Source organism: Aquila chrysaetos, chromosome 12 (genome assembly GCF_900496995.4).
Source record: "Aquila chrysaetos chrysaetos chromosome 12, bAquChr1.4, whole genome shotgun sequence".
Classification (NCBI taxonomy): domain Eukaryota; kingdom Metazoa; phylum Chordata; class Aves; order Accipitriformes; family Accipitridae; genus Aquila; species Aquila chrysaetos.
In genome coordinates this window covers 28,921,197-28,945,500 of record NC_044015.1, presented here as the reverse complement: position 1 = coordinate 28,945,500, position 24,304 = coordinate 28,921,197, and the positions used below count along the sequence as shown (strand labels likewise).

At 40.1% G+C, this 24,304-nt stretch overlaps 1 protein-coding gene across 3 annotated transcripts in view; it reads right to left on the bottom strand.

Annotated features, from left to right (window-relative positions):
• Nucleotides 1–11,899, bottom strand: part of ADGRL4 (adhesion G protein-coupled receptor L4) — a 76,992-nt gene extending 65,093 nt beyond the window's left edge. The window contains exons 1-3 of one of the 3 annotated variants that reach the window (XM_030033590.2): nucleotides 11,400–11,899; nucleotides 11,184–11,244; nucleotides 9,520–9,669 (exon numbers count right to left, since the gene is read on the bottom strand). In XM_030033590.2, coding sequence (XP_029889450.1) covers nucleotides 9,520–9,669; nucleotides 11,184–11,205 — 172 coding nt within the window. In that variant the 5' untranslated portion in view covers nucleotides 11,206–11,244; nucleotides 11,400–11,899. The remainder of the gene's footprint in view (nucleotides 1–9,519; nucleotides 9,670–11,183; nucleotides 11,245–11,399) is intronic. The other 2 variants (XM_030033592.2, XM_030033589.2) reach the window with 2 other exon arrangements.
• Nucleotides 11,900–24,304: the final 12,405 nt, after the last annotated feature.

Sequence of the window (24,304 nt, the reverse complement as noted above, 5' to 3'; positions counted from 1 at the left end):
GCAGGACGAATTCACCTTTTCTCTTAGTCTGCCTTTGGTAAGTTTCTGGGAATGAAAACTGCAATACCTCAGCCTAATTTCACATTCCTTAAAATTGAGATTCAGACGCTTTGCCACAAATAAATATTAAATATATAAACATGCAAGTCACCATCTATGCTTATGTTCTGCCTCACTGTAACTTATGTAGATTGCTGCCTATGTGCATAGCTTTCATTACAAATAAAACATAAAAGCCAATGCATATCCTGAAGAGCTATTTTTCTTTATTGCCACACCATTACATGAAGCCTACTAACATAAACAAAGATTGGACTCAGCTGTTTTTGAGCAAATAACCATTTATTGTCAAGGCTTTTCAGGAGCTTTCATTTTCCTTTTTGAAAAACATGATCCTGTGCCAACGTAACAAATGTGCAACATTAAGTAATAAGCAAAATAATGGGACACCCTGCCACACTAGTTTATAGACAACTTCAGACTGTCACAGTTGTACAAGTCTAAGCTAAGACAGAAACCCGGTTAAATAAAGCAGACATATTAAATCAAAAAGACACCAGCAGAGTCCCTTGGGGCATAGCTGCTGTTCCTAAACACTACAACTGGCCTTTCGAGCGGGAGGATGCACAGTCCAAGGGCAGAGCAGCCCATGTGCTGCTCTCTCCTCCCCGCCACTGGAACAGCATGCGGAAAAGCACAACCAGAGAGCCTGTTCCCTGTATCATCTCCTGGCACAGCGGCAAAGAGCGCAGGACAGAGCTGTCTCAGCCCTAAATGAGCAGCCGCGCTGGCGGTGGGCAGATAGATGAAAGGAGAATCCCCCGCGCCTCTGCCGTGCAGACCTGCCTGCCCGCTCTGTCCGCTGCATGGCAGCAGGTGAAGCTCCGGCCCCTGGTGCTCACTGAACGTTAATTCCACCAGAAGTCTCCATTTTGAAGTTATCGCGAATCTCTTAAACTTAGCCCGAAGTAATCGCACAACCACCTATCCATTAGACAATGAACAGAGATTATTCAGCTTCCTTGTACCACAGCAAAACAGCAGCTTCCTTCCTGCCAGTGATTGTGGTTGTGATTAACTGCGCAGTTCAAGGTGAAAGAAGAATGCGGTTCCAGGCGTATATGGCTTCCTTTAACCTCAGCAAAACACAGTGCCAGATATTTCAATTAGTGTGTACCAAGGTCACAAAATCAATTTCTTATCGCCGAAAAACACACATACTGTAAATTTCATTTTCAAGCCATAATCTCTAAATTAAATCTGTGTACCTAAAAAATATACAGTGCAAAATTGCAGTCCTTCAGCCCCCTCCTCCTCCTTCTGCAGCTCAGCAGCATTTTCACAAACATCACCTGGCTTTGTGCTCTATATTTAGAGCACAATGTTTGGTTAGATTCTAATCTTCTTGGAGAACGTCATTATCTCTTTCTTTGGCAAATAGAGGCCCAAAGTGTCAATTACCTTCTTAAAGTCTTTCATACACACAGGGCTGAGCGGGGTTTGATATTCTGTCTGCCAAGAGCTCAGTTGGCAATTTTTCACAGTCATACACAGAAAAATTGTGCACTAGCATATCATCCTAGATAAATTACACATTTCAAATGAGGTTACAGACAACTTCACCACTCCTGGCCAGTTTATTCTAGAAGAGGAAAACAAACAAAAAAAAGCAAAAACAATCCTAAAGAGAACACTTGTCTACTCTTCAACTCTATGACTTATTGAACAGAGACAAAAGTAAAATGAGTGTGTCACATTGGTGGGATATTACATGTAAATCAATGTAGTGGTGCAGAAAGGACATCATGGTCTCTTATGTGTGTAATGCCTTATGATACTTTCCTTGTTATGTGGGTAACACTAACTTCATAGCCCCAAGGGCAGCTGCAGAATCTGATGGCAGGCTCTAGCGTGTGCAAACCTAGGTACAGAAGATGTCTCAAGGAAATGGAATTTATGGAAGCAATTTCTTTCCAATAAATCCCGGTCTTTCCTTAGCAAAAGCTAATTTCAACTATACAACCACAGAATGAGTAAAACTGACAATTTTGAGGTTGCTTTGCATTTTTTTCATGGAAAAGGTTACTTTTTATTCACATACCTACTTTACATAGGTCCCTGTGTACACAATTGTGTACATTTAATATACATGTATGAGTATAACTGTTCTGGAAATCTCTTCCACCCTTTTACTTTAAACTAGCAAGTGAGAAGAATGCATTGTTACTGTTGGACCTTTTGGGACCGCTTCAGATGCTAGAGATACAGGAAGTGAATCATATCTCTAGTAAACACAAAATAAGCAGACTCTGAAATAATAAGTTTAAAGCTACTTAAACGAATTTTCCCATATCCTCTAAACATGTAACATGTTGATTGATTCTTAGTACCATAAAGCAGGATGAAAAGAGTATTTTCTCAAGAAAGGAAATTAGCATTACTTGGCAAGGGTTAAAACACATTTTGAATTAAACATATAAGAAACCATCCATATGCAGCTGATCAGCTTGAATGTTTGGGTACATTTTTGAGAGAGACAAATAACTCTTTTCTACCACATCATCTACACGCATTTTTAAAAGTCTTTTTAGATGCAAACAGGACTAACTTAAAAAAGAGACTGGATACAATTAAAGATGTAACAAGAGGAAGTTTTGTTTCTTCCTGGACCATTCAAAAAATGCATTACTGTATTTTAGTCATGCTCAAAGTAACATTTCAAGAAAATGTAAACAAAAGCCATGGAAAAAAAGATAGAGCTGCTTTTTTGGGGGGGGGGGGGGGCTTAAATCTGTGAATGTAATGAGTCTATCACGGGCTTGGTCCAAGGCTTATCAAAGGCAGGGTCAATCCTGCAAATGGTTATAGTGGGCTGTATCTCTGGCCCAGGCAAACAGTGTTTTCTGGCAGTAGGAAGGAGAGCTAACCCTCTGAAGATTTCTCTCTGTCTCATTCAAGTGAGAAACCGGGAGGGATTTTTTCAGATGAGTGAGAAAACTGGATTTGGCACTTTGAATGCATAAAACGTCAAAATGTTATGGACTCAGCCATTTACAGAGGTAAGACAATTGGAGTAAGACAGCCTCCACTGTGTCTTATTCAGCAGGATCGTATTGTTACTTCAAACATCCTGCACTGCTTTCCATCTGACTAATGTTCTCATACATCACCAGGCACTGTTATAACACACTCTCCCCTTTCAAGTTCCCCATCTACTCTTAAGGCTTCAACTAAAATATACATCCAATAGTAGCTAGTTACAGTAAGCAATTTCAGTTATAAAAAGTAAAGTCAACTCTACAAAAACTGTTTCGACTAACAATGTTAGCCAAGGGTATGGCTATTTTCAGGAACATAAACATATCTCCGTCTTTTGCAACTGGAAGGCAACCATGCAACAGCTGGTTAGTCCCCAGTAGTCTACACACATCATAGACATCAAACCCTTCCCAAATTCACAGAAAAGTGCAACATCTTGCACATGAAAAAGCAAAAGCTGTACATAAAGCTGTCGGTCCTCAAATGGCCAGGAACCTGCTATGTTAACCTGTACCTTAACACCCACGCTTTCCCAGGCAAGGGGACTGTCATGCACCAGAATATCAAATCCTCCTGGCTAATTTGTCCAGGCTTTTCAATTCCATGACCTGTCTACAGGTTTGATCTTGGAGTGGCATCAAGATACCTCAGCTGGGTAACACCGCACAGCTCAGGGGTCGATCTCTGCACTTCAGGAAAAGGTGAAAAACATTCCGCTATATTATGACCGATGAAGACATGGAAGGGAAGAAAACTTTCTGTCCCCTGGAGAGGAACCCTGAGAGCATGGGCTTAATTAAATATAATACCTCCATATGCAACAAACAGGATGGTGCCTGCTAACCCTTCTTAGGATCACCAAAAAGCCAGACACGTAAACTTGGAGTAGGAATTCTGTATTCAAAGATGACTTCTGCCCTTTCACACAGCCCACACTCTGGTTTTACCATGCTCCACCCTGAAACCATGTAAAAGATCCAGCAGAATTTCAAGGCAAAGCGGCAGAGAGTAGGAGACAGAGGAGGAGGGGGGGAAAGGAAAAAGGGTAAGGAAGAGTGAGAGATGAGCCCAGAGGCTATGAGAAGCATGTCAAAAGGGCTCAGAATCAGTGGTCTGCTTTGGCCTCCTGCGTAGCGCATCCCAAGTTTTCCAAGCTGTCACCCACTGTGTTGAGCCCTGTTATTTGTGTTTGGCTAAGGCATATCTTTCTCCTGCTGTGCTATGCTAGAGCAGCTGCAATTTGCCTTTTTATAGCTTGTGGTAACTGATAGCAGTGAAATGAATTTAGGAAGTGTGTGGATTGGATCTTCCGTATCAGTGATTTCAGACTATTTGGTAAACACAGAAGTGACATCCAGTGATGTATGCCTGCTGGTAAGAAAAAAAAAAAAAATAAAAAATTCTCCTCTGGTGAATCAGCAATTTGGATTAGATCATTTTCTATTGAAGGACACTTCTGGATAGAATGAAATTATTATACACAGTGGTTTTACAGGGTCATGTTAATTTGAAAAGTAAAATTTCCCTCAAAACTATACACCAGTTGGATGCTGCAGAATGGCAATGGTGACACCAGTGAATCAAAACAAATTCAGTGACTGCAGTAAAAGTTGATGATGGGACACAGTGACATCACTTTAAAGCAAGGAGCTGATGTCTCACAGGAAAGGTCCTTTTTACAGCTGGCAAAAGCCAGAGAGTTGGTCGTATGACCCTCAGTAAAACAAGAAAATATATTTATGTTCACATATTGAGTAGGCTTTGCATTTGATTCAGCTGAGTTTACACAAATTGCCTTGTGTTCTAACAGGGATTCTGTATTTTGATATAAAATACCACTTTGCACTGATGTATTTTTTGCCTCTGGAAAATGATAAATCCTCCTACACTGCACTTCAGAAAGAGTCAGTGCCTTACTTCAGTACAAAGTTTGCCTGATAGCCTAAGTCCCTGCTCACTATTTCTGGAAGAGCTGTAACTATTTTACAAGTAAGAGTGATTAATTTTGCAGTATAATTTGCAAGTGACATTTACCAGGGAATATTGTGAGGGGATATCTGGGAGGGATATTGTGTTCAGACTTTTCCTGCTTGCCTCCCTACCCTCCTGGAACAAACAGCACTGCTTCATTTTCCTTCCGTATTTTACAAAGTTAAAGTAAACACTGTGATCACACTGTTTACTTTAATTTCCTGCAGTGTGCCAGCAAAGCAGCAAATTGGCAGTCAGCAATCAAGAAGCAGCCAGTATTGAAACAGCAGAGCTGCTTAGGAAAGCATCAATGATGCCAACTCATTTTTCCCTGTTTTAAAAATAAAATATTGGCTTCTATGAAGTTTTACTTCCACCACAGTCTTCTCTAAAGGATCTGAAATTTTCTTTGTTTCCTTTAATTTTTTTTTGGAAGAAAGCTGAGATTATGAGCAACATCTAATTTATATGGCTGACTCTTTTTATATAAAGAAATAGATTTACAAAAGTGGCAAATATATGCTATTTATCTGTAAAAAATCCATGGCATTTTTGCACAAGAGGAAGTTCACTTGACTATAAATCAGTCTTATCTGGATATATTTTTATTTTTATGCCAAGAGCTCTAGCTGTGCTACTTCAATTAGGTATATGATAATGTGAAGCTAAAGCCTCATGCATTACATTCAGAATACACATCTGCCCAGGAATGGAGTCCTACAAGGCAAATAGTTATATTTTCAGAGGCTGTTCTCTCTCATCTAATACTACATAAAGCAAGGAATATAAATACAAAAGAAGAAGTAAGAAGAATGGGATAGTATTTTGTACCTCAGAGGTGTAAAGCTTGACAAGGTGACTCATTTATGGCTTTCTGGAAGATACTGTACAGAAGGAATTTATTGCTATGTAAGTTATAATTCCAATATATAAAAGAGGCCAGATCCCACAATCACTTATTCTCCTGACTATGTGCATTCCTGCACATATTCTTACTGAAGACAATGAGATTATGAAGAGGATTAGTTTTTTGTTAGACTGGCCGAAGTATGCCTTTGGAAAGTCCAAAACATGACCTAATTTAAAGTGGTTGAAATCTTGTGGGAAAGATTGTAAGAGGATAATTATTTTAAAAGCCATGACTTTGACACCAGGAAATTAAATTCATATCTATATGTCTTTATCTATACACAGCAAATCCAATAATCTTGAGCTCTCTGCAGTCACTTAGCCAGCTGGCAAAGGGAGGAAAGTAAAAACTAACAAACCCCATTCCTAAGGTATGCTGACATCAGTGATTCATGATTCATCAATAATGGCGCTAGGAAATAAATGTAACAGGGCATTATTGCCTTTTGCAGCACAGTAAACTCAAGGGAAAATGTCTAAGTGTATCACATTGAAAAGACAGAGCTAGCAAAGAAATAACTTTTACAAGTATTTAAGAGGTGTTACAAGCAAGTGAAAGTAGAGAAACAAACGTAAACCTTTTAAAAACAACTAGAATGTACCTATAAATAAAAGGGGACAGTTTTCCGGCTATACAAGCTTAAGAGGACTAACCTGAAAACTGGCATTTTTTGTTGTTCAACATTTTTATAAGGAGAAAGAATTTGAATTGCTTGTTCCAGAATAAACCCTCAAAACAATAACTGTTCTGGTTTAATAGTCTACCAGGATAAGCACAATGAAGAAGTTGGTTCTACGCTATGTGAAATTACTAATGTTGTTGACAGTAATTACGACTCTCACAACCTGGATAAATAACTAAAAGGGCAAATATGTAAACACAACGTACGATATATACTTTTTAGAAAATGCCTGTATTAGCACATAATTGATGATCTCCTTTGAAGGTGACTGGACTATCATTGTAAAAGCTTGATTATTAACTGAAGAAAAATGGGTAGCCATCTCCAGAACAGCAGATACACCTGCCACTTTCACCACACAGAAGAGCAAGGTCTAATACATCATTAAACAACTGAGGCTTTGCTTTACATTTTGGTAGCTTTAAACTATTTATGATGGGGTTTAGCCTATATTTCTAATCCTTTCTAGAGCCTACCCAATTAAAATTCAGGTTACTTGTTTATGCTATTAGAGGACTACTACACAATATTAATAATGCACCCTGTAACATGCTGCCCTAGAGAAACGTTGTCTCTCTTTCAGGGGCAACAGCCACATAGTTCTGATACAAGCTTTGCTGCTTAGCTGGAGGGTGAGTGACTTTGGTGGTCGTTGAGGTATTTTACCAGAGAAAACATTGGTCTCCTGACACGAGGCTTGCTTCAAACCATTGCCACTTAACTGCAAAGCACCACAAATACATCTAGTAGCTGGTTTGTTTGGACTGACATTGGAAATTTTATTTTAAAGACTGAGTTTCCAAACACTTAGTATAATTCTTAATAAACAATTAATTGATTCACAAGATTTGTGAATGTATATTTCACCGTATTGAATGTTCTTTAAATGATCAATAAATGTTTTTATGCCTTTCGAATTTAGATTTCCCTAAGAAAATACAGGCAAAAGAGAAAGTAAGAAAAAGATACTGTATGAGAAAAAAGAACATGGAAGGTAAGAAAAATCCATCCTCAAACAAATGGATTTAATGACGCCATAATGGATACATATATAATGGATGGATTTAAGAACATCAGTAATGTCAGTGAGGAACAACAGGTATCTTTACCAAAAATTTAATTGATGATTCATAATCATAACTTTCTAGAAAAGTACAGACTATATAGTGGATACCTGATCATGGTAGATAAGTAAGTGGCGGTTTCATTTGTTCCAGGTAGTATTGCTAAAAATTGACTTGGTTTTCTTCTTTCTCTGCATTATTCACAAGCGCAGGCCCTTGACTCTGCAAACGTAATGTGCACTTAACTTTCAAATCAACCAGCTTACTCATGGTAGTAAAATTGAATTAGTGCAAATACAATACTAGTGCAGTGAAGGTCATTTCTTCTTATTTTCTTTTGACCAGCTCAATAGACAAATAATGATTGACCTATATTTAGGGCAAGGTTAGCATTAAATTCAAGAAATATGTTTAGTGACTACATGACACACCATGCAAAGAAAAGGCTGAGAGAACATTGTTTGTTCAGGCTTAAGAAGAGAAGGCAAAGGGGAAATCATACTGTTGTCTACAGCTACCTAATGGGGGGTCACGGGGGTTTATAAAGGAGATGAAACTAAACTATTATTAGAAATGTACAGTGGTAAGTGCACATGAGAGGCAAAAGTTACAAGCTGCAACAAGAGAAACCTCAACTAGATATCAGAAAAAAGTTTTCAAAATTATGGTGGTCAGACACTGGAACAGGGGCCCAGAGAGGTGTGCAGTCTTCATCCTTGGAGAAACTCAAAACTTGGCTGGACAAGGCCCTGAGCAACCTTGTCTAAGTAGGACTTTCTCTGAGTGGGGAGCTGGATCAGTGATGTCCAGAGGTCTCTTCTGAACTAAATTATTCTATGATTTTTGTGATTCCTTATTGTTTATTATTTTAGCCAGCTATATTTCTCTCTAAGCATTCCCAGCTTATAGAAGGGTAGGCAGCTTCCTCAGGAAAAAGGTCTTCACATTCTAAATTTTCCTAAAACAAGCACACCTCCAAGTACACCATGGCAAATGAGCTATAAAAATCCAAACTAAAGGTGGGCCGCTTACCTGTGCTCATACCAAACTGAAGTGCCTCTGTTACTTCTAAATTTCCCAAGTTGCATAAAACACAAGAACTGACCAAACAGATGGTTAATATTCATAACTACTTCTCAGGACACTGAAAAACTGACAAGATTCATATGAATTTCAGCCTGCCTGCTTCTGGGCATTGCTTTATCTAATGGTGGAAATAAGTACTAGAGCTATTCATAGTGGAGGACAAGTCAAAAATGAAGGCAAGGAAAATACCCTTTTCTTTGGATGGAAGATAAAGGTATCCAGAGGCAGACCCCTCTGTAGAATTTCTGGCATATTTCCCTTGCAAGCAGCTGTAGTGGAAAAATTAGCATTGGCCTCACACGGGCATGTCTCTGTGGAGTACCCCTCCTCCTCAGTCTTCTAGAGTAGCCCAGGAGCTGTATTATTTGATCATGATCAGCTGCTGGGAAGAGCAGCCTAGCACTACATGTGTGTGGATGAGATGTGAGGGCTGTAAAGCAGCAGTCATGCCAACTCCAAGCTTCGGAAGTCCTGAGTCACAAGGGAAATTGCTGACGGTAAATCAGAGAAGATACATCAGCATCTCTCATGGAAAAGGAAAGCTGGAAAACAGGTCATACTCATCCGAGATGCACGGTATGCTACATTAAAATACTAGCCTGAGAGTAAGTTGTAGAATTTCTCAGAAACTGCTGAAGTTTTTGGCTTTGAGAACACATTAGTGTAAGGTGTTGTGACACAAAGTTTAATCCCCGAGTTAATGGGCTCTTGAGTAAGTTTTTCAAGCAAGCACATAACAGAAATGCGTATAGGTAAAATCTGTTTACCGTAACAGAATCTTATGCCATCTCCTGTATATCCTTGGGAGCAGTAGCAGCCTGTTGTCCCACCCCAAACTTCACACCTGGCATCTTTGTGGCATGTTATGTTGCAGCTTGCAGAAGTGCAGCCATAGTCCAGCAGACTGGAAATCAGAACTGGAACAAAGGAAAATCAGGCTTGTTTCTTTATCCAAAAACTTCATTCCAAACTCTAAAACCAGCTTTGGGCAAAAGGTATCCACAAAATTGCTGTATTCCAGTGAACTAAACATCATCGCAGTCTCAGCTATAAGGCACGATGGGGCAAGGACCACCAAATACAGGGACTTCTTTGGTAAACCCAGGGGCCAGAAACAGGACGCACTGTAGATTAAGAACTTGTATGTGTGCTCAACCGGTATAAAATTGGTAAACAACATAGAAGTTACTCAGCGATCTGGGGAAAACATTTGAAAGGCTTTCAAAGCTCTCTAGTACTTTCCAGTAAGGTGCAGACTGGAATTTGCACTCTGAATTATGTATTGAGCGTAATCTAAACTGCCCTACACATATCAAGTGAAAAATACCAAAGAGGGTTCCCCTGATCAGAGTTTTTATTTTTATAAGCACTTCCATACTTGCGTTGCTAACACATGTGCGTGGTATGAGAGATGAAAATTACATGTCACAGTATTTACAGCACTATGACATTAGGGTTTAAAAACTTATCCAAATTATTTAAAGTTAATCTCTTAAAATACTGCTTCCATGTTAGGAAAGTATTGTCTACTTTTTTCCATCCAGTGGATGATTCCTAAATGGTCTAACTGCTTTCCCATTATATGAATGCATATGGTTTTTAACACAAAGAAAAGAGGAATCTCTCCTTTTAAGAAAACTAACAGCTCACTGAATTATTATACACACCCTGTAATAGGTTAGAAATGAGGCAGTTAACTTGGAAGGGAAAGTAAGTTTTCTACTTTGTACGTTATAAATTGTTAGCAGGACATAACAAAAGTCACAGAACACGAAGACCGTTTTGTATGCTCTCTTCCCCTGGAGTTCTGCTTTTCCCTACCCAAATATTATTCTGGATATTTGCTAGCCTTGCGTTACAATTACAGGTTACATTGTTTCAGGAAATCTTACTGAGGCATTGTTTTCTTGGACAAATTAAAATTTAATGAAAAATTCAAAAGACTAAAAATTACACACAATTTTTCCACAATTATATATAATCTAAATCAATTTAGGTATCACCAAGTTTAATCTTTTCCCTCTGTTTTGAGAGAGGACACCATCTTCCAGAGATTAAAACAGAAACCTGTGGGATTCTGTTGTCATTTTACTGTTCATAACATGTGAAATCTAAACATCTCCCAAGCAGATGGAGAGACCCCCACCCCCCCCCACCCCAAAACTAAACCCATGGAAATCCACAATATTTCTGTTTTTTACAGAACAAAACCCACAGTGATATAAAGACTGGCATTTTTGGGATTTGTTTTTGGGATGATCTTAACCGTGCAATTACCGAATCTGGCAGCAGCACTGATCAAAGCTACGGGGACTTTCAGTCCCGTGTACCCAGCAGCTCTCCACCATCTCCAACCCACTCATTTCTCCTTGCCAGACCCTGCTCCCTTCCCACCTGCCACTCGCTCCCCGGGGAAGGAGATTTCACCTACCTAGGAATGGAAGCAGTTTCATTGGTGATGCTGTTGCTGTATGGTGCCTGGTGCAGATCCCCTGTGTCACAGAAAAAAACTCCCTGCCTTAAAATGTATGACCATGTGCAAAATACGCACACATGCCTATCAGGAAAGCAACGTCCTGGTGCAGGCACAGCCCTGACACTGCCCTTTGTCCCAAGCTTCACGTTTCCAAAAGCTCTTGAGACTCACAGGCAGGGCAGGAAGGGTCAGGAGGGGCTGAGGACCTGGTCTTCTGGCAAGTAGGCAATCAATGAGAAGGGAATAAACGAGAAAGTAAAAGAGAAGCAGGAGCCTGGGTTTTGCAGGGGATATCAGAGAAGATTCGGGGGTGAGTGGGTTAGAGGAGTGTGCGTTAAAGGAGCTGCTTGGGAGAGTGCCTGGGACAAGGAGAGATGAAGATGGAAGGGGTGAGCTGCAGCCTGCTGGCAGGAGGAGTAAAGAAGCAACCGCAGAATGGTGGAGCAGATCAGGGAGGGTGAGGAAGAGCTGAAGGAGATTAGTAACTACGTCAGAGTTTATAAGCTCAGAGGTAACGGTCTACATGCTTCCTTCCACCTTTTCCTGGTGAGCCGAGTATATGTGAGCCCCAAGACCCATTTTTTGGAGACAGTTTTGGCTGACTGCAATCGTTCTTCCTACTGCTTTCTTCGGTTTTGAGATAGATCCTCACTGCAGCCAAACTATGTTGCTTTAAGGGTAATGGCCTGTGAGGGGGCACAGGAAATCCACTGAACTCTGCTTTGTGAGCAAAACAAAGACGTATAGGCAGGGAGGAAAGAGGCAGGAAGGCAATTGTATGGCTGGGAATCTCAGGAGCCGAAGGAGCCAAAGTTTCTATGAGTTCATGGGACTGAAATAGGGTGTTGTGTAATAGGACATATTCAATATAGGCAATTTGGTAAAGGATTTGGCATGTCTTTGTGTAAACATGAGAGCAGTTCTAGCCTCATTATAGTATCCTAATTGATGAAACTTCAGCATATACTTGTATTATGCACCAACATGGCAATATATTCTCTAATCTTGTTATGGATGACGTGCATATCATCATTTCCCAGCTTCCTGGAGATGACGACTCACATACTGAAGCATTGTAAAACTGAAGCATTGATGTATGCCTGTCTTTATAGATGGAAGAAGAGGGACATGCACAAACAGCCATGCTGCTGGAAGAGTGGAGAATCTCTCTAAACAAAATAAAAAGGACATGAGGCTGTCGAATACCTCATGTCTGACTAGAAAGTTTTGAGGTTGGGACTTTGGTAGGGAACTGATGGGAAACCATCAGCCTGCTCTTAGGAATTACCTGTGGATGTGGATGTAGCAACATTTTTTCTAAACTTGTTAGGAACTATTTGCTCACTATCACTTTCCAGCTTCATGATTGCTGCTGGCTGGAGTTCAACGGGTTAAACTCTAGTCAGGCCAGGGAGGTGTGAGGCATGTAGAAATAGCACGTAGGTGTCTAGTTGGCATAAAATACTTCTGTAGCACCTTGGCAAAGAGAGAGGAAGCTCCAGTAACCGGATGTTAATTTTCGATGAACCGCAGAATAATGAACAAAGGGTCCAGGTGTAGGAAGACTGTTTTTCTCCTGTTTGATTTTGTGAGGGGGGGGAGGGCTTAAAGGGGAAGAGAGGAAGGGACTAGGAGATAGTTTGTTTTGTTAAGTTTTCCCGTAATCTAATGCACGGAGACACAGAGGAACAGAAAGTCAGATGAACTGAGGGGAGTTTTGATCTGCATGTCCTGTCCTTCGTGCTGACGTGCGCTGTATTGCAAGCTTGGCTTGTCTGAACTAACTTACAGATCCTGCTGCTAAATTTCAGGGGACTAATAAGGGCTGGGTCTGGATAGCCTATAATGCAGAAATTATATCTTATTGCTCTGTGTCTTTTTACTGCCCAAAATCAAGCTAAGAGATGTTTAATAATACGCAAGTGGAGAGAGCAAGAAGTTACAACCTAAAATTCAGATCTTAAGAGCTGGAAACATATTTTGGAAAAGCCAGAGATATACATTTCAATTTCATCTAGACATCAGTTTTCTGCAAGGGGTGTTCAGATAGACTGTTTGGAGAGCAATTTCATGAATCATAGTAATAGTAAATTTATAGTAAAAACTTTAGTTCCTTTTCTGATTGGAGGCCTAAGGACACAGGAGAAATTGTGGATGGCTCAGAAAAAAACCATAATCTCACTATAAGAAGACAAATGCCTCCTTCCCTTTTTTTTTGCTAGAAAAGCACATGAAGACTTGCTTTTTAGTAGTCAATAGTTCAAACTTATCGAGGGGACTATGCCAATCACATCAGGATACTTTCCATCTGGAATAGTATTGCTGAACTACTTACTCCACTCACAGGTATAGTGGACAACATCAAAGGCAGTGCATAGGTCTAATTGGCAAATGGTTTACACTGTGAGCAGCAGTAGGTGAGGAGGGAGTACATAAAGAAGAAAAATGTGGAAGAACAGAGCAAGGACAGAAGAAGGAAGGTTAGGTCAAGAGGAACTCTGCGTGATAAAAGGAGCTTCGATCAGATTTAGAAGGCAATAGGGAGACAGTGAAGAAGAGGGATTTAGGAATATCTTAATGAGATCTCAATACTGGGAGCAGTGGATTACTTTTGCATTAGACTACTTTAAAAACTGGCTAATGTGAGTGTCATTTAGAGGCTGAAGACAGCAAGGTCGCAGTAGGCATGGATGTGGAGAAGGATGGACTTGACAAAGATTTTATGGGGAGAATGAAGAGGAAAGGGGAGATTTCTGAGACATTTTGGAGATTAAACCAGGAGGATTTACTGATAATATCTATTGGCATATAGGGATAAGGAGTTAAACAAGTGGAGATGAGCAGGTGAACACACGAGAAAGCAGACACTTTCAAATTTGTGCTGTCAAAATTTTCAAAATATGCTGAGAAAAAAATACTGAGGTGTCATAAAACTGAAGTATTGATGGGTGCCTGTCTTTATAGGCAGGGAGGAGGGACATGCACAAACATGCATATTCCTGGAAGACTGGAGAATATGTCTGAACTAAATAAAAAGGGTACAAGAATGTAGAATGTCAGTACTGCAGAATCCATCCCTACTTGCCTTAAAATAAAGAAGCATTAAAAATAAATGGTTTGTGGAAACACTCCACAAGATAGCCTCTCAATTCTTACACATGGGAAGCAAAGCCCCAATTCTATACTTAAATATGTTGTTGGTTTTATAAATGGGCTCATTTATCTTTGCAAGACTGAGTTAGGAGGGCATAAGTAAATGAATATACACTGGTTAACATGCTTGACTTCAAACCACACATTTTTGATTACTGATCACTGTGATTACAATATCTTATGTGTGACTGTAGAATTCTCAAGTTGATTTTTTTGCTGGTAAACTGATAGGAAGACATCAGCTTGCTTTTAGAAATTACTGGATATTTTCCAAGCTTTGCATCATGAAGAAATGTATTTATTCACAGTGGTTTTAAAGGTAATTGGGGTGCTGATTGTGCTGACAATGCTATGAAACTAACACCCACAGCTGATGAAGGAGGGAAGTTAACACTTCCTAGAGCTCCATCTTAGGTAGCTTTCAAAAGATAAATACAGATAAATATAGAGGGACTGCTTTCATTCCAGAAACTGCCTATAGTACCAACAAAGGAGCGAAAACTGAACAGAGCTGATATTAGGTGTGTTTCTTTTAAATGAACATAAGCATGATCTACTGTATTAAAGATATTTATTACTTTGGTGTGATCAAATCTGGAGTGCTAGCTGGATATATACCAAAGAGTCTCACCACATTTGCAGTTTTACATTGCAGTGGGGAAAAACAAGTGTGGTAAATCAGGATATATATTTCTTTCTCAAATTACAAGTTAAGTATGCCAGTAGATACTTAGTAAGAGCCAAAAGATGTCATCTGATGGGCATCTTACAAATGTATCTGCCATAGGTTGTGGACCCCACTTTCAGACCACTATGGATCATCGTGAGGGGATGGTGAGAGTGTATATCAGACTGAGAGATCCTGAACACCCCAGGTAGGGTTCACACATCTTCAGCTTCCTTCCTGTTGAGTTCCACATATATTCAGCACCCTCAGACTCCAGTATCTAACCCTTCAACAGTGTGCTCCAATATAATCCACTCTGTGCGGAACAGCCACATGCATGTACATGCACATACTCACATATTTATCTCTATCACTTAAGCACATATATGTATCTGTTACTGAATTGGGCTGATAAATATTTAATGCCAATAATAAAAAGATCATCATGATCTTTCCTTTCAGCCTTTGCTTTTTTTGAAAAATGAGTGTTCACTTGAATTGCCAGGTTTGCTGCCAAATGGAAAATGGGATGTAAAACAGACTGAGGATGCACAAATACCTTGGATAAAGCTTTTTGTCTGATGCTTGCTGGCTTTTTTTATTTTCTAAATATCAAATTAATTTATTGGTTTCAAGCCAAATCTTATCACTTCAAGAATTTAGATGATCTTTATACTACTTCAGAAATGTTTCATTTATCCTAGTCACTAGAGCAATTATAGCTTTTTTTCCTAGTCAATAAAATCTGGATACAATTGAAAATGTACTTAAATGTCAGATCAAAATAATGAATTTCCATGCTTGGTTAAAATTATTTTCAAATAAAAAATCCAGGGAAAACATTTTTCGAACACAGACTAGTCTATCATAGAGCAGCCTACCTCAGAGGACTCAGCCCCAAAGTAGTGTTAGCATCTGTTTTATAACGGCCTCACCTCACCTTCCTGTCTGAGTGCCTCATGAATCCTTATCATTTTATGTGCAAACATCATATTCCATCTGAGCATACAGGGCTGAATATATCTCTTGGGATGATGTAACTCTAGGCAATTCTGAAGCAATAAACACACAAACACACATAAACATATGCATGTACACATCCTACTAAATCTGCGTAGCTATGTCCATCTGAAAGAAATTGCACATTTCAGTGTTCAGAGCCAGTTTCTTTCTGCTCTTTGCTTTACCTTGGATGAGGTAATGAAATGAGGGAATTTAAAGTGAATGCAATGTTTCTGAAAGCCGGATTAACTGCCCTGAAATCGGGCTCTGTTTCCACATCTGCTATAATACAGAAGAGATGTAGAGACTGAATATAAAGATCCTCACAGCTAAAAGGGATAAAGTAATTCAGTTTCCATGTCTGTTTATGTTCTCCTGGGACTGGTCATGCTACGGTAGTTGTAATGAAAGTCACATCTCTGCAGGAGGGATAGAGTGAACCCCATGAATAATTACACCAATGAAATGCCAGATTACCAGTTGCTTTTAATCCACATTCATTTTATACCAGAACATTAGAAGTGAAGGGCTCTTACAGTGCAGTGCTAATATGTTAACCACCAGATAACCAGACTAGCTCCTAGAAGACCGCAATTGCCTTTTCTTTTTTTTACTTTCAGGGGAGAAGAGTTCTGACACTTCTCATTCGTCTGTCATACAGTCTTAGACTTGAAGTAGTGGCAGTCACTGTCCTAACCTGCCCAGGTGTTCACCCTCACAACACTCCAGTCAATATTCCAGCAGGCTAATATCCCACAAAGCCATCCTGGATTTTTTTCTCCTCAGGTAACAGGCTGAAAAATGGTTAAATTACGACATAGGTTTGGGTCCTTATTGAATTAACTTCCATGTCTGTTGAGGAATGACTAGATCCTAAGTGAGGATCTCAGGATTTGGTCCCACACTTCCCAGGAACCTCCAGCTGCCATGGGGTTCTATTTTGCAGAGATGAAGGCCCAAAGGGAGCAAAGGAGGAGGTGAGACCACCTAAATGTGGCCACAGAGATGGAGAGGACTGTGGTCAGATGAGGTATACACAATGCTGGAATAGAAGATGCTCTTTTCCATCCTCTCAGTCCCTCACAGTTACAAATGTCCCAGTTAACAGCTCCTAGAAGTGCCGGCTCTCTGCTGCTTTTGTGCTCTAGCCCCCTTCTCACTGTCCTGCCATAGCCAGAGCTCTCTTCCCCCTGCCCCTGATCCTTCCTCACTACCTCCCCCAGCTGCATCCCTTCCTTCTTCCTCCCAGTGACTCCTCCTTCCTCCCAGTGACTCCTCAGGAATTTGTGCATTTCCTCTCTGAGAACTCTTGCAGAAGGAAAAATGCTTGATGTCCGTGGAGGGGAAAAAAATAATACTCAGAAGAGGAAAATATTGGATGATCATTTAGGACTTGGAGTAGAAAGTTCATCCTATGAACTGCCAAGAGTGCTATAAGTCACAACAAAACACCTGCATTAAAAACAACAATTGTATCATCACTGACTTTTTGTATTATCCCTTCCTAGGCAGAAAGATCTTTGAGGTGCATGGGCCAAGAAACCAATTATTCTGTAATATCCTTTCTCTGTGATATGACCTCCTTCATTCAAGGTTTCAGGAACATGGTAGCTCACCGGGAAGTTACAAAGTTTGGAGAAAAGTTGGCAGAAGCCCACAGAGCACAAGTGAAGTCCCTCCACTCAATGACAGCAGGGACAATGCTTTGACAGAGAGAAGAGCAGAAGGAACAGGAGGGACAGGTCCTCAGGCATCCCCGCTATTCTCCAATTGCTTTTCTAGCATCCCAGTCACTTGGCAAACCACATTGTTCATGTGGACTGACTCCAGAAAGAGCTTCCTCTGGACCCCAGCACTACACAGCAGAGAGTTCATAGCAGCTACAGAAAAGTTCAGGCTTTGTTGCTGCCTGGGACAGTGACTTAGAGCCGTATTCTCACTCACTTCTTCATGCTAGCGGCTCATGTTCCTGTGGTGTTAGGGCACTGATGGCCGAGCTCTGGCAAGTCCTGTTGAAGCAGTGTAAAACTGAAACCTGTAGTATGCTGCTTGGACGCTCTGCTAGAGACCACCACTACGACAATTTATCTCAATTGCTTCAATGAAAAGCTTAGCATCTTAATTTAAACCTAATTACTCATTGCTAAACCTTTCTGTTTGCTCTCTAATGCTAGCTGCTGGATTGTGGCATGTCTTGAAGAAACTCAAAATATGCCCATCACAGAGTTGCATATTATTTTGTATGATGCTGATGCTCTTTTGACTATGAAAGTAAACGGTTTGTTTAACTTCCATCCTTCAGACCACTTTTCACATGTGTCTGCCCTTTCCCCTGGAGTTGTTTATTTTGACTATGTCCTTTCAGAGTTGCCTTTTAGCTTAAATTATTGTAATTCCATCCCTGATAGGAGAAATTCATTATAAATAAATAAATCTAGTGATTTTTTCCCCAGCTTGGACTCCCGCACAGAGGTCTAGAGGTCACTATTTCTATCTTACATTAGCCCTGCTTACGGCTGAAGTAGGACTGAAGAGATCTTTCTGATCTGGACTCACCTTTCCCAGGAATGGTTTGCAGCCTTTTTTCCTTCCTCACTGCCGCTGGACAATACGTCCATCCTAACCCAGAGAGGTTAGAGCTAATTCACACCCCATCAATACGTACAAGTAGTTCAAATGATTTCTTCCTATGTTCATTATCTTGTACTTGTCTGCATTGAACTTCATCTGGTATCTTGTTAATCAGTCACTCAGGTTTTATTAGCTCCTCCTGAAATTCCTTACTTTGCTCCTTGGTTTATATTAACTTAAATAATGGTGTATTGTCAGCAAATTTCAGCACCTTGTTATTCATCCCATTTCCCATATCATTAAATATGAGTAGTGAGCAAATAGTGGAGGAAATTATTCATGAATATTCATTTGAAGTTAAAAGCGAATTCCATTTTGGCAGCATTCGTGACTAGTCCTTGTTCACTTTCTGCAAACAATTGAGTGCTAAAGATTTACTAGTGCAAATGCATGCAGGAAATTCACATTTTACTCCCATATACAAACAATCCCTCCAAATAAAATTCAGCCTGCATGTTTCTAGGCAAATCTCCCATTTCAGGGGTAGAGGAGATATCTCTAGAGAGGGGACAGGGTCCCAGAAGCTAAGAGTCTATTTTGGAAGAGCCCTCCCTTTCTCACGTATAGACAATCTGACACAAGACAAGTAAGGACAGAACTGCAGTTCTGACACATCCCATTCGCCATCTGTATCCGCGCCCACCCAATGCCAAGCAAAGACTTGCAGTCCTGACCAGCCCTCCGTTGCCATCTGCACTGGCTCCTGACCAATCCCATGTTTCCAACTGCTTTGGCTTATGGATTGGCTGTTGCATGGATCCTGGCATTCTGGTTCAGTCCCATCTGGTAGGGGATTATGGACTCCCAGCAGGTTTGGTTGTACAGGTGCTACCTGGTTGGTCAGCTGAGCCATTTGCAGCTCCTGCTAACAGGCTGCCGGCCACAACGTCTCTGCTCCCTCTGCAGCTACACACCCAGACGAAGCCCCGGGCCGGTAACCGGACTTTGTAGGACCCTGCCGACCTTGGCCGTTTCAAGAAGTAACAGTCTCCTTCACCCATACAGCAGAGATCACACTGCTTACATGAGGCACGGCTTCTTTTTAAACCTTACCCTGTGTGTTTCTAAAACAAGATCATGAGATATGTCATAAATCAAGATCATAAAAGAATGAGATATTATAATGGCAGTTAAGAACCCATCCGGTCTGTTACCACTTCTGTTATGCATTGTGCTGCAGCGTCAACCTAGATCAAGGTTGTCTTTGAAATCCACGTAGATGCTAGAAAGGGAAAACAGAGAAGCAAAGCCTGTGAATGAGGCAGGGAATTTGCAGTACTGTGACACAATGCATGAGAAAGCTGTAGCAGAGAGATTAAATTGATTTGACTTCCATATGCCAAGAAGTGGTTGAATGGAGGTAGCTGGTGAGCAGTTTAATTTGATTTCCCCTATCCTTTTTTTCCTTATTTTTAAGTAGCATTAATACTATGTTAAGTGTGCATAGAAGGACAAGAGCCTCTTCAGTCGCTTCAGTAAATTCAGACCTATGCTCCACATTAAGCTCCATGTGAACACCATGTCAAAGTTCTCACACACACACTCAGAGAGGACCATTTGGCCTTTTGGATGATTAGCCTATATTGTTTTAAGGTCTGTTCCGCACATTATACATTAGTATAATGACGAAAACAGAATGGAATATAGTCTGCAATGCTCAAAAAGCAGCAAGAAATATGTATTTGCCTCAGTCACATATAGTTCAGTATGTGAACATCCAGGTATGGCAGGCGGTTCCTGAATAAATTCCCGCAAGCTAAAGTTAGTGGAAATTTTGTTTACGCATAGCTATAGGACTTCTTCTTTAAAAGAACTGAATACAATGAGTCTATTCATGTACTGCTTGAACTGGTACACTGAAGTCTTCACTTACTAATTCAGATGTTTTCAGATATTTTAAATATTTTCAAAATACACTGCTGCTATATGTATGCGGCATAGTCAGTGCTGATTGTACCATATGATACCGCTTTTTTCATAAGGTTGCAGGAAGGGGGACGTGCAGATATTCGTATACAACTTCCTTCACAGAAATGCCTGCATTTAAAATGAAAGGAAATTAAAATGAGATTCCATTGTTTAGATGAGAAAGTGCAAAGGTTCATGACTAAATTAATGTAATTCTGATTTTGACCTTTAGACAAAGCTTTTAAGATCTTTCCAATGATGACATCATATTTACTTGGTGCATATGCCTTAGTTTGCATTGTTTTAATTACTTAAAGAACAAAACAACTATAGGTTTATAGTATATGCATGATATGCTATATATGTTATAACCCTAACACTCATCACAGTTGCTTTAATTCAAGTGATGATATGCTGGACTTCAGCTCACAAATCGCTTCTCTACCGCCTTACAGCCATGATCCTAGAAACATCTGGGCACACAAATAGATGTGTGTGAGAAGTTCCAGTGTGTTTCAGGGAGCTACAGGGATGTGGAAGCTGCACATGTACATTTGCTATTCTATTTTTCACATTGTTTGCCAATCTCCATTCTTTAAAATTCTCCCCTAGGTATCTCGAATTATCTTTTATTTCAGTATTTTCAAAGCCTCCCCATCAAGAAGAGGGTTTCCTTGGAGATTTTGAGAAGATTTTAAGCTCACTGAAGTCAAGGGAACTATGCTGCTTTATGCAAGCTGAGGATCTAGTCTGATAGTCTCATCTTCGTGAATACAGAGCAGAATGAATTTATTCAAACTTATGAAAGCCACATGAATAACTTTGTTTGAACAATTCTGTTGTATCCCCTCTGCATTTACAGTGTAATTTAGCAGACTGAAATTAATTTTTCTTCCCTGATTATGTTTTCTACAGACACTGGAACGGTTGATGAGTACAATATAGTTTTAAATGATGTGCCTTGTTTATGCTTTTTTCTTTATGGTCCATTACTGTAGGATTTGAGTAGAACCATATGATTATAGTCTTAGGTTGTCATGCAAATGGACTCATTTTGTTCTATTTCCCATTCCCCTTACCGTCCTTGTCAATGCGATGGATAAATCTTGCTCTGTGTTCTGTTCCTTATAGACTTGCAAGGCTGTCATCAGAGTGGATTAATCTTCTGCCTGTGTTATCACAAAATTCTCTGTCCTAACAATGACTTATCACTGAATTTAAAGCCTGATATACTTTATACTCAATCTGTAGACTTAGTCTTGCAACAAAAATTGTAATGAGAGCTAAAAATGGTACAAAACTAATCCATTCTTATCACAGTCTTTGAATTGTAATTTCATGGATTTCCTTGAATACACCATTTTACTGAACAATAACAAGAGAGAACACGGTAGAATAACGTACTTGAAATTTCAATTTTAAATGTCACCTAAAGTAAACTTCCAAATTGTTTAATTAAGTGACCATAACTGTATTAGAGGTTATTGCCAGCACAACTGCTGCACAAGCAGTTCCTTCAATAAAAGCCAGGCTGTGGACAAACTATTACTCAACAGCATATAAAACCACCAAACAATGATAATGGTGGGACTTAAACCTAGAATAATACAAATTTTAGAGTTACAGTTTCCACATATAATCCTTTAACTCTCCCCTTCATGCTTAGCTATTGCACGGTTTTTAAACCGATGTGTGGCTGTTATGCGTGCTTGTAGTTTATTCTTTTCTCAGGGTTCTCACACTGGTCTATATTATAACAAAAAGATGTTTTAAACATTTCTTTAAAATATATATTTATGTGTGTGCTCAAGATGCTAGATGAAATAAGAAATGTTTAATATTTCCTGCTCTCTGATGTAAGATATAAGAGGCCAAAAGAAGACGATTCAAGCTACTCTGGATAAAAATAAAGTCTTCTAAACTTTAAGCTATCTTGATATTTTATTAGCATATTAGGCTTGTCTACATGGGGATTTTAAAATGAGGAAAAGAAGTCAGTGCTAGACTATGTTAAACGGAACCAAGGGCTTCCACACCACTTCCTAAAGCTGATTTACAGAAATTCCCATGTTAACCATTTCATTTACAGATTCTGTTTGTTTGACTTCATAGTTGGCAATTTTGGCAAGGAACCCAGTGCAAACTTTTGCATGTCAGCTCTGTGATTTTTCTCACCGTGCTTTACGAGATGCCTCCCAGAACTGGCAGGAGGCCGTCTCAGGCTGTGTTAAACTGCCATGATGCTTCTCCCATAACTCAGCTGTGTTTTGCCAGCTCCATTTCTAAACTGCCATGAGAGCAGCCTGGAAGACACACTGCTCACTTACAGCAGTCTTTAATATAAACAGGATAATGTCTTGTATTGGCACTCACACAGTCAGATGGATTTGGCTGTGTAGCTTTGGAGGAGTAGCATTATGGTTTCAGGAGAAGGATATCTGGAGGATGAAGTAAAAAGCAGTGTGTGGTTTGTTTTTTTTTTTGTTTTTTTTTTTTTTTCTCTTGGAGGCATTTCTCTGCAAACGCTTTCATGAAGTGCAACATTGCTGCTTTACTTGGTGAGCTGTGAATGCCTGGTAGGATGCAGTCCTGGGAGGAAAGGCTGTGCTGAAGAATTTTGTGCTGGAGAAGGTGATGATCCTACTAAGCTGTTTGGTGCTCATTTGAAGTGACACAATATCCACATGAAAGCCCTTTTTCTCCCCAGAATTTAAAGCAGTGGGATACCCTTGTTGCCTACAGTACAAAGAAGGAAAAACTTGAAAGGCAGGACTGGGTAGTTCGGATGTTCCCTACAGGCATTAAGCAAATTCAGCTAGGCCTGCAATATACAGTGCTGCCACTGGGTGAGAAATGACTGCCTCAGAAATGGAAGAAGACCTGGTTACAAGGACAATTCTAAGGATAAAACCTGTCTTGAAATGAGCATGCTAAACCAAACCATCTGCTTTGCCATGAGATGTCCTTTATGACACCCACACCCACACATCTCACTTTGCACCCACAGTGCAAGGAATGTTTCAAAAATTATTAAAATTTCTTTAAGAAGTGTTCCTAGTTCAAACATTAGCCCATCCATGCCCACACCTGTACATTCTGATTTGTGGATGCCACACAGCGTTTCAGTCCTGACGTTCTCTCTGCACTACAGCACTGACATACAGCTCAGGCTTGGGACCCAGGTTCAATTCCTGGCTTTTACAAGCTCCACAGCACAGACTCAGAAATGACTGTGCACAAAACGCTCTCGCTTGTCTGCCAGGTGATATAATTTATGATCACTGTTAAAAGTCTCCTCCTGGTCAGACCTCAGCATGTATGTAGAAAGGGTGGGTTTTTTTCCTTTATGGTATCTTGGGAGCCCGTCACCTTTTCTTGGGTGCCTGAGAAACTTTCCAGTGTGTTGGTAAAAACACTGTACATGTGCATTGGCAGAACGGCTTGCCAAAGTACTCTCTGTTTCCCAAGAAAACAGGCAGGTGTTGGGAGCACTGACCGAGGCTTGGTCCTGTCCCGTCTTCAGTCGCTATCTCAGAGAATTTTTCCTTTGACTTGGCACTGGGAGTAGGAGCAGAATTACCATCTTGGTTTTATTTACTCCAACAACATCTTGTAGACGTTTGCTTTTGTGACACTCCTCCAGATGGGACTGAGCATGCAGCTCTTTGAGTCCCAGAGCTCTACAGATGTCCAGATGGAAGACTAGGGAGCGCAG